Source organism: Castor canadensis, chromosome 5, assembly GCF_047511655.1.
Source record: "Castor canadensis chromosome 5, mCasCan1.hap1v2, whole genome shotgun sequence".
In the NCBI taxonomy this organism is placed as follows: domain Eukaryota; kingdom Metazoa; phylum Chordata; class Mammalia; order Rodentia; family Castoridae; genus Castor; species Castor canadensis.
The window spans coordinates 153743052-153754274 of NC_133390.1; the positions used below are offsets into that span (position 1 = coordinate 153743052).

At 46.2% G+C, this 11223-nt stretch overlaps 1 protein-coding gene across 1 annotated transcript in view; it reads right to left on the minus strand.

The window, feature by feature from the left end:
- Tgm3 (transglutaminase 3) overlaps nucleotides 1–10944 on the minus strand; it is a 42133-nt gene extending 31189 nt beyond the window's left edge. The window contains exon 1 of the mRNA XM_020173857.2: nucleotides 10844–10944. Coding sequence (XP_020029446.2) covers nucleotides 10844–10850 — 7 coding nt within the window. The 5' untranslated portion in view covers nucleotides 10851–10944. The remainder of the gene's footprint in view (nucleotides 1–10843) is intronic.
- Between the last annotated feature and the right edge of the window lie 279 nt (nucleotides 10945–11223).

Consider the following 11223-nt stretch of genomic DNA (forward strand, 5'->3'; position numbering starts at 1 on the left):
GCCACCTGTCATTCTTTTCGAAATGTCTCTCTTTCTTCATTCAGAATGTGCCTCCTTGATCTTCATATCGAATGGCTAGTACATTGCTTGACTGTATTAGGATAATTAGATACACAAATGAAGGAACAAGTGAACAAAGAACAAAAAACAATATCATCAAATGGCCACCGCCACTGTAGCTCAAAATTTAGTTCATTAGGAAAGGTGACTATGGGGCATTCTTTTAATAAACATACATAAAGTTTCTATTATTGGTAGGGCACTCTATTAGACCCCATGTTGAGAGTGGAAAAATGTGTGAAATGTAGTTTTAACTTTCAAAGGGCTTCTGCACTGAGTAAGGCAAGAGAAAGGAATAAGAATGGGGTGAATCGGTCACCCCTAGCAAATGGTGCATGAGAGTTACAGGCAGGAGAGAAGCACTTTCAGCTGTAGAGATTGGAAAAAAGCTTCCTTGAAAATGCTAGATCTTGAAAGAAGACATTATAATTGCCAATGGGCATATGAAAAATGCTCCAAATCACTAGTGATCACTGAAATGCAAATGACAATCACAGTGAGCTGTCACCTCACCCCAGGAAGAATGGCTGCTGTCAAAAAGACAAAAGATGGCAAATGCTTGAGGGTGTGGAGAACAGGGAACATTTGCTCACCATTAGTGACAATGTAAATTAGTGCAGGCATTATGGAATATAGTATGGAGATTCCTTAAAAAATAGAAATATCATATGATCCAGCATTCCCACTATGGGTACATATCCAAAGGAAGGAAATCAGTCTGTTGAAGAGACTTGTGCGCTCCCATGTTTACTGCAGCACTGTTCACTCTAGCCAAGAAATGGAAACAGCCGAAATGTCTATTGGCTGATGAGTGGATAAAGAAAACGTGGTGTGTATATACAATGGAGTACTATTCAGTCATAAAGAGAATAAAATGCTGTCCTTTGCAACAACATGGATGGAACTGGAGGACCTTATGTTAAGGGAAATAGCCAGGCACAGAAAGACAAGTACCACGTGAACTTACTCATGGAGTATAAAGAACTGATCTCACAGAAGTTGGGAGTAGGATGGTGATTTACCAGAGGCTGGGGGAGGAGGGGGCGGGGAGGGAGGAGGAGAGGCTGTTCGGTTTGTACTAAGCTATAGTTAGATATGAGCAAGAGGTTCTGTGAATGTTCTCACCATGAACAAATGATAAGTGTTTGAGGGATAGGCATGACTAATCTGATTTAAACATTATACAATATCTACATATATTGACACATCTTCTAGAACCCTATGAATCCAAATAAGTTTTATGTTTTCATTTATCAGTTCAAAATAAATTTAAGCAAAATTAAAGCTTAAAGTTATTTTTTAAATGCTGGGCTTTTATTTGCTTACATTTTATTATTTTTATTTTTATTTTGGCAGTTCTTGGATTTAAACTCAAGGCCTATACGTGTTAGGCAGGCACTTTTACTTCTTGAGCCACATTCCCAGTCCAATGCTGGCTTTTGAAAGGAGAGAATTTTGTCAAGTGCCAATGGACAGCCAGTTGCCAGAAAATAAGAGAGGCCTCAAAGACACAGGAGGGTGAGGTTGCTACTTGGCAAGAGCAGAGGCCACGCAGTGAGGAGAGAGAAGGAGAGACAGGGTTAGGCAGAGGGCCAGGGCAGGACTAGTGAGAGCAACTGACACAGCTATGGAAATTTGCAGAAGTCTCTCCTCTTCCCTGGGGCTGTGAACCAAACATTACTATTGGAAAGATGGGCTTACTAGGTGATCTTGCCCCCAGCTCAAGGCCCTGAAGACACATTTATTCATTTACTCCCTGATTCATTTATTCATTCATTCAAAAAATATGGGGAGGGGCAGGGGGAGGTGGCCCAAACAATGTATACACATGTGAGTAAATGTAAAAATGATAAAATAAAAAAAATTTATGGAAAGAATAAGTTAAAATTTTGCACAAATTCAGGGAAACAAAAACGTTTGTCTAATCAGCAGGAGTCTGTTGTATGAAGAGAAGAGAAAAGGGAGGACAGGAAGGACAGAGAGAGGGAGGAAAAAAAGACGAACATAAGTACCGTGTATAAGTATGGGATTGAGGGAGCTCAGATCTAAGCCACTGTCTGGCAGACATTGAACTGTACTGGCTTGTAGACAGTGAGGGTGCTGGGTGCTAGGTCTCTCTAGAACAATTGTTTCTGACTTTTTAAACCTCTTCCTCCTACCAACCTTGCTTACTACCTCTGGGCATCTGAGCTGATTGAGATTGATAGAACTTTATTCTCTTATTTTAGAAAAAAAAGGACCCCATGGAACATGTAGTTTCAGAACTCCTGAGCCTCCCTAGAGATTCTTCACCCCCACTCTGAAACCCAAAAGGATGCCTGTCCCTCTCCAGGATTGCTAGACCAGGAGCTCCTTGGGAGTAGTGTGGCCCAGATGGTCCTCTGCCAAGCACCGGGGTAAGATTCCACATCTATGGCCAGCAGCTGCTTCCCCTCCAACAGGCCCACACCCTTTCTTTGCTCTGCCAAAGTTTATGCTCTCTGCTGCGGCTGGGATCCAGGGTACCTAGGCTGCAAGGCACTGTTACTCTTATCAGGGATGCTGGCAGAAGGGAGAGCACATGCACTTTGCATAATCCACTAGACCAGACTCCCTGTGATTGTAGAGGTGATGACCAGAGCATTACCTGAAGTTTACTGGGCACTGATGTGCCTGTCATCATCAAGTATTTACATGCATTCGTCCATTAACCCTGTGAGTTGGCATTTGTAATACCCTGTTTCACAAGGTGCGGAGAAGCCTGGGTCATGGTCATCCCACTTCTGAGTGGAAGACAGCAGGGATGCACACCTGAGAGTCATCACCTCTGCCTCTTCTGATACCCAGTGTGAGCCCAGCAGCCCTGCTCCCCATAAGGGCTGTAGGATATGCAAAGAGGAGGAAGAAAAGGAGGGTCCCCACTTGTCATCAGTCTGCAGTGTGTCTACTGCTGTTGACAGCACACAGAATCCTTTATGTACATCATTGATGAAATATGACAACTGGGCAAAGGGCTCAGAGAGACAAAGCTCCACATCTGTGTGGTCCTGTGCCTAGAAGTTGGCAGAGCCTGGGCTCTGAACCCAGATGTGATATATATCAGAAATGTACGTTTGGTGCCTACCTTTTCCTGGCATGTAGCTTTTAAAATTCTCAGAATTTCTGAAATGATGAGAGTCTTTTTATTCTAATGAGATGACTGGTGGCTGGTGACTTCTGGACAGCCTCAGGAGGGGAGCTGGTTGCCAAGGGAACCAACCATATGATTAGAGGGTTGGAATTTTCATCCCCATATCCCCCTAACATACAGGAAGGGGAAAGGGACTGGAGATTGACTTAATTACTGGTGATTAATGGTCATTATTAATCATTAATTATTAAATCAATCAATCATGCCTAGGTAATGAGACCTCCATAAAAACCCAGAAGAATGGGGCTTGGAGAGCTTGCATTTTGGTGACCACACGGAGGTCATCAAGGTGGCTTGATGGGAGATGTTCTACCTTGCTTATGCGTGTGTTCCGCCTGGCTGTTCCTGAGCTGTGTCCTTCCATAATAAACTGACAACCTCCTAAGCAAAATGCTGTCCTGAGTTCTGTGGGTTGTTCTAGCAAATCTTCAAAGTGAGGAGGGGTAGCAGGAAACCCCTGTATCTAGGTGGTTGGTCAGCAGCACAGGTGACAAACTGGACTTGGGTGGTTGCCATGTGAAGTGGGAACAATCTGGTGGGACTGAGCTCTTACCTGTGGGGTCTGCACTAATTTCACACAGTGTCAGAACGGAGTGAAATTGTAGGACACCCATTAGTGTCCACTGAGAATTAGAAAATGGTATGGGGGGGAAGGGACAGATTTGGTGGCTCCAAGTATTGAGAACAGACTAGAAGGAAAAATAGCACTCCTTTCTTACCAGGCTTTCCATCCCTACTGTGTCCCCAGTTCTCTTGGGAGGGAGTTCCATGAAGGACTGAGTTTAGGAGCTACCTTAGGTGGTGAGAGACCCTATGGACACACTGTCCACCCCTTGGCATCTGTATCCTGATATACAGGGGGCAGTGGACCCCTGGAGGGGACGAAATGGATCCCCAAAGGGCAATCTTTAGGGAGGTGAATCTTCAGGAGAGGCCTGCCTTGACATCCCTGAGTGGGGTGTTGCCCAGGGACATGTGATCAGAGAGCTTCCTCCCATGGCTGCCTCCCTTAGTCCTTGTCACACTCCTGAGCCCTAGGACTGGCTCTGACAACCCCCAAATCTGGATCTGATGGTCCCATATGTGGGTTACCTGGGGCCCTTTGCTCCCCCACTGCGCCGCCCTTGATAGGGCACTTTGCCTACTCTGCTGGAAGTGTAGGAAGGGGAAGATGGGAAAATACCCAGCCACTAAGGGTCTTCTCAAGCTGGGAGGTCATGAATCTTATGGAGACTTGAGGCTATTTTCTGCACCAGCTTGGTGAAGAGAGGGGATGAAGAGAGAGTCACTCTGTTCCTATAATCAACCCATCAACTTATACACATAAAAACCATCAGAGGGGAAAAAGGGGACAGGAGTGTAGCTCCATGCTTAGCTGGGGACCTAGGTTTGGTCCCCAGCACTGAAAAAAAAATTAGAGGGAAAAGAAAACTTAGAGACAGGTCAGACACTCCTAACTCTTACTCCTGGCTTGAGGACAGAATGGTGGCTCAGAGCAGTGCTCTCCCTACAAGGGAGTCACCTAGGACTTCCATTTCCCAGGGCTCCTCTCACAATTCCACACTTTCCTTCAGTTTCTGCTTCACTTCAGTGTCAGGCCTGGGGAAATTTCAGACTTCCCCCTTAGAATATCAGTGTTGCCAGCAGTCCTAATAGAGCAGAGACAGCTAAATTCCATCCCATCACTCACTTGCACCTTCTTCCCTCTAATAAAATACCCTGTATACTAGGTACTGCATTTCCCAGGCTCCACTGCACATGACTGGTGGTCATGTGAGTAAGGTCTGGCCAATGACATGCAGACAATAGGTCTACACTTTTTGAAACAAAGATGTGTTCAAATCACAGTAAAATGCACTTAACATAAAACCACCATTGAAACCATTTTGGAGCATAATTTTAGTCCATTCACAATATTGTGCAACCATCACCACCATCTAGTTCCAGAAGACCCTCCCCCAACCCGGGTCCATCAGTCACTTGTCATTCCCTGCATCCCAGCCCCTGACAACTGCTGTCTGCTTTCTGCCTCCATGGGTTTTCCTGATCTGGGCGTTTCATCTAAAAGGAATCACACAATATGTGATCTTTAGTTCTGAGTTCTTTCACTGGGCATATTGTTTTCCAAGCTCATTTGTGTTGCAGGATGTATCACTAGTCCATTCTGTTCTTATAGCTGAATAGTATTCCATTTTATGACAATTCCATATTTTGTTTATCCATTCATCAGCTGAATGGGTTGTTTTTACCCTCCAGCTATGTGAAGACTGCTGTTCATATACAAGTATTTTGAAGATCTGCTTTCAATTCTTCTGAAGAAACCTCTTGCTGGGATTACAGGCATGCCCCACTATGCTCAGCCAGAAAAGCTCTTTGTTATTCTAGGTTTTTTTGGTGGGTGGGGTTTTGAATTCAGGGTTTCACACTTGCAAAGCAGGTGCTCTAATTGTTTGAACCACACCTCCAGTCCATTTTGCTCTGGTTATTTTGGAGATGGGGGTCTCAAAAACTATTTGCCCAGGCTGGCCTCTAATCACAATCTTCCTGATCTCAGCCTCCCAAGTACCTGGGATTAGAGGTGTGAGCCACCGGTGCCTAAGAAAGCTCTTTTTAAAAGCAGTTTTTTAAAAGCAGTTGTCAGATGCCTCTAATCACAATCCTCCTGATCTCAGCCTCCCAAGTACCTGGGATTATAGGTGTGAGCCACCGGTGCCTAAGAAAGCTCTTTTTAAAAGCAGTTGTCAGATGCCTGTGGCCTGTTTTCTACCCTGCTGTCTGGAGTGTAAGTGTGATGCAGACGGGGCTCTAGCAACTGTCTTAGACCACTCAGGACTATATCCTGGGGGTGACAGAGTGGGGGGTTAGACAGAATCCTCCCCTTTCTCCCTTTCTAGCTTGTGCCAATTCCTTTTAACTTTTACCCATAATTAGACACTTTCAAGCATAATTTCTTGGCACCCATGGTGGGAAGTCTGGGCTGTGTTGGCTGACAAAGGCCAAAGGGGCTGGTGAGACATTCTGGATGAAAATGTACAAGCCTGGACAGGTGAGAGGCCTTGGGCAAGGGTCTCAGCGTCTCTGAATTGTACTTTCCTTTTCCGTAGAATGGGAGTAGTGAAACCTGACTACTCCCCCACTTTGTAGGGTTATTGTGGGGATCCAAGATATACCTATCACTAACCCTGGGCCCCCAGTTGTTAGATGGAACCAATGCATTGGGGTCACACATCTAATGGCAAAAACAAGAAGAGTCAGAGGAAGAGTTTGAACTTTTTATGGGCAATCAACTAGGCTGTCATATGTGCCAGACACTTTGCTAAGCACTTTATGTGCTGTCTTTTAATAGTCACAAAAACCCTGTGATGTTGCTATACTCATTTTACAGATGAGGGATTTGGAAGGTCAGTCAGTTGAAGACATGTGTCTAATATCACAAACTCAGACAGAACCTGGACTCAGGTCCAGGCTGGGAGTCAATATTGCCTGACCAATTCTGACTCTGAGGAGCCACCCTGCAGCCAACCAAGGTGGTGTGGGGCAGTGACTTGGGTACAGTTCCTGAAAACTGCCAGAGAGAAAGGACCATTCACAGCCTACTCCCTGGTTAGGAATCATGCTTTCAGGGTGAGAGGAAAGGAAGGAAGAGCTCCTTGCCCCTTTCTTTCCAAAGACAAGGCTTACAATCTCTTAGTTGGAGGCTCTCAACCCTACCTGTGCAGAAGAATCACCTGGAGTATGTCGGATGGATCCGAACTCAGCCCTGGGTTAGGGGCAACACTGGTATTTTTTTTTTTAAGTTTTCCTGGAGATTCTGCACATTTTGCAGCCAGGCCTGAGACCATGACCTTGGGCCAGTATTTCATTTCACACTTACTGAAGTTCTCACTTTAATGATCTCTTGTGAGCCACTGTCTTCTTCTCACAAAGAGGAAAGTCAGGCTAAGAGAGGGGCTACATCTTCCTTTGGAACCTGTCTCTCAGCCATACGGAAGAGACTGTGGCCTTGTTCCCTCCACTCCCGAGAGATAGGGAAGGAGTTTCCTAACTTGGGTGCACACCCCAGCCTGGCATGTGAGCCCTGGGGAAGAGAATGATTGCCTCATGTGTGCAGCGTGGTCCTGCAGGGTGGAAGGCAGCTGGAGAAGCCATTTGAGGTGGAGAAGGAGAGAACACAGACATGAGGACTAGGGACTTGGGACTGTATGAAGAGGGGCAGATGAGGGAGATGGGGGACTTGCACCAGGGAGAGGTTCCCCTGGGAATTATCCTTGAGTAGAAAATGGACTTCATCTTATAGGGTTTTTCTTAAGACCTCAAGACAAGAAGGAAATGTGTCATAAAAGAAGTTGATAATTAAGCTGTTCATAAGCTGTTCTGAGTGAGCACCTGCTGGGTGGTACCACAATAAGCCCATTTTCAAGGTAAGGAAACTGAGACGTACAAAGTAAGGAACTTGTCCAAGATCACTGCAAGAAGGGTCAGAACTGAGAGCCAATCTAAAGAGTTCTTCTGGACTTGCTCTGGTAACCTTTCGGCTACTCTATCTCTGCATGTAATCTCGTGGCCAAGTGGGCTTTGTCTTTAATGAACAGGAGCAGCTGCTACCCAGGTGAGAGAAGGTGACAGGGCTGGGGCAGAGAGGAGGCAGCTGGTCCTTGTTGCTAACAATGGGTGGCTGGAGCCAGCCAGTGTTCTGCTTATCAGAGCATAGATATTGTTCTGGTCTAAGTGGTAGAAATAAGAATGTGAGGAGAACCCAGGAAGATTTTGGAGAATGTTCCAAGAGAAGGAGGAATTCCTGACTTTCCCATGGGAGAAAGAGCCACTGATGTCCCAGCTCCAAAGAAAATGTCTGATGACCCAGAATATGACAAGCTCTCTGGAAATGGGCAAATGAGACCCAGAGAAAAGATGAGTCCCTAAAGTGCTTATCAGTGTCATGTCCAGCAAAGTTATTAGTAAAAAGCTCACGGCTCCAGTGGAATAGAGCCGTTAGTCACCAAAATAGAGGCTCATGTCTTTCACAGGCAGGGCTCTAGGGTTCAGGTTTGTGCTGTGGTGTCTCAGCCTCTAGGAGCCTTTGGGACAAGGAGCAGTGCTGCCCCTCCACATGGAACCCAACACCCATGTGCACAATCTCTCTTGTTCTTCCCAAGGATGCCAGGCCACTTTGTGCAGGACACTCCTGGACCTTCCTCTACCACCACCATCGCAGCCACCAGCCAGGGTGCCCTCTTGGCTAACAGGAGAAATAACCATACTCTTTGATTCCAATGAGAGCATTTAGCTAGGAGGAGCTGGACCCAGAGCTCTCCCAAAGCAGTGCACATGTCATCTGATAGTTCCCTGCGTCACCCTGCCTGTACACCCACATTTATTTTCCTGTTCCTTCTGTTCAGAATACTTTGAACCCCCAGACCACTCCACACCAAGTCCAGCTCATCATTCACAGTCAAGTGCCATTTACTCCCAGGGTCTTCTGTAATTCACAAGATTAATCTCCTCTTTCTTTTCATCTCCACAGCACTTGGTTTATATTTGTCATGCAACCTAATGACAGACCACCTTGCATCTTACTCACCATGACTAGTGTCACCAAGACTGAAAGCTCACAGAGGGCAGAAACTGCAGCTCATTCACCCCCACGTTCCCCAGTGCACCTTGCACAACCCTGTACCATTAAGAGCCCCAAGAATAAATCCATTCATCCATGAAACAAACATTGCCTAAGTCCTTCCTGGCCAAGTGACAAGGAGCTGAGCTAGAAACAGCAGATGTGACAAATTTAAAGGCCTGAATGTATTCACCTGGTTCTCTTCCCCCCTTTTTATTTTTTTTTATGGCATTTTCTTTTTTTTTTTTTCATTTTTTTTTTATTATTCATATGTGCATAAAAGGCTTGGTTCATTTCTCCCCCCTGCCCCCTCCCTCTCCCCCCCCTCAATACCCAGCAGAAACTATTTTGCCCTTATTTCTAATTTTGTTGTAGAGAGAGTATAAGCAATAATAGGAAGGAACAAGGGTTTTTGCTGGTTGAGATAAGGATATCTATACAGGGCATTGACTCACATTGATTTCCTGTGTCCCCCCTTTTTAAAAATTGATTTTCTCCCTACCAGCCATTGTCCTCATTGTGTCGTGGCATTAGAACATCTCTGGTCCATTGGGATGGGGTCCTAAGAGCTCAGTGTTCATGAATTGCAGCCTTAGTGAGGTCAAACAGGGCTGGCACACTCAATATGACTCCACTGTGGGTCCTGCACACGCTGCAGGGGCTGAGCTCATGCTGGGGCATACCTGCTCCCTGACCTTGGTTTCCTCTCGTGGAAACAGTCAGTCCTAGAAGGAGTCTCAGAATCCGTCATTTCAAGCCCTTCATCCTGCTAACCAAAGGCTGCACAGGGGCAGAGAACACCTTAGTGGTTTGTATCAGACCTCAAATAAGACAGTAGGTTCATTGCTTTCCTGTCCGCCAGATGTCACACACAGTCATGCATGAGCTTAGTGCTGGTAGCAGAACACAGTGGAAAGGTCCCTCAGTGTCTAGAGACCTACTTGATGTCTGCTACCAACTTTCCCTATGAACTTCCCATAAATTCTACCTGTTCCCGGGACTCAGTCCTCTCCTGCAGGGAGGGAGATTGGCTGGACAACAGCTCCCCATCCCTTTTGATAAAGCAGACCCCAGGGCTTTCTTTAGCATCCCAGCCATGCTGGGCATTCACAGGAGTAAATGGGAGGCAGGGAACATTTCTGCCACCAACCTGTCCCAGCCTTGGGGATTTCTAAAGTAGCCAGTGATTTCTTTGGGTCAACCTTCCTGTGGTCCTAACTGCCATTCCCAGTATTTTACAGGTTTGACTCATGCCTTGTTTGGGTTTGGCGTCCTTGCTGTCAACGTCCTAGGCTGAACACCCATGACAGGCAATAATTAGCAGCTGCTTAGCAGGGGTGCTGATTAAGAAAGGGCTCAAATCCTCGACAGTGACAGCAATGCCAGAAAACCCGAGCTTCTTGTTCTTTTTCACTCCCCTTCCCTGGTGCAGCTGGTAGGGACAATGAGGATCTTGGGGTGCATCTGCTCCTTCTGCTATGGGGCTTTAGCAGGAGTCACTTCAAGGAGCCTGCTAAGTAAACATAGAGTTTCCTTAGGAACAGTTCAGTGAGGCTGAGCATTTCTTACAAGCCATTTCTCTCTTGCCCTTTACATCTGTGAGATTTGCTGCTACTGACAGTGGGTCAAAGCACACTAAAAAAAAAAAAAAAGGAAAGAAGAAGCAGCAGCTTGGGAAACAGGTGCCCTCTAGCTTGACTTTACAGGTGGCGACCGATGTGTAAAAGTAGCAGCAACAAGGCAAAGCTCTTCCTCTTCCGAGGGGATGTGAACTCCAGCTGCGCTGAGCACCCTGTCCCGTCACTCAGAGCACATTCCAAGAATGTTCCACCCCCGGAATGTGCTAGAGGGCTCAGCAGCCACTCTGGAAGAGCCACCTCTGAACAGAACCCTAAGATACTAAGATCGAGCCTTCCGAGTCCCCAAGGCAGGCAGCTGTCCTGGCCAGTCACTCTGGTCTCACAGACTGGGACCTGCTGAAGAAACTGCCTTGCACTCACCACTCATGCTCGCCTTCCTCTGCCTCTCCTTGGGCTCCGATGGGAATGACAGAGATGGTGTGGGGACGCCAGGGATTGCCTTACCATTTATAGAAGCCTCTCCTACACACCTCAATTAGAATTCTAATGAGGTGGGCGAGGCACCAGGTCATTCCTGTAGTGCCTGTAAACGTTTCACTTACGACATGCTTGTCACCCAATGGAAGGTCATCATGCTTGTGCAAGACTAGCTTGGGAAGAGGAGGGGAGATGAAAAAAGTAAAATAGTTTGTTTTTATGACTTTTTTTTCCAAAAAGGAAAGAACTTCCTGGATTATAGGGTTTAGGAAATGATGATAGGCTTGTTCAGAGCTGATACTAGGGTGTCCTCTTTGGGGCCA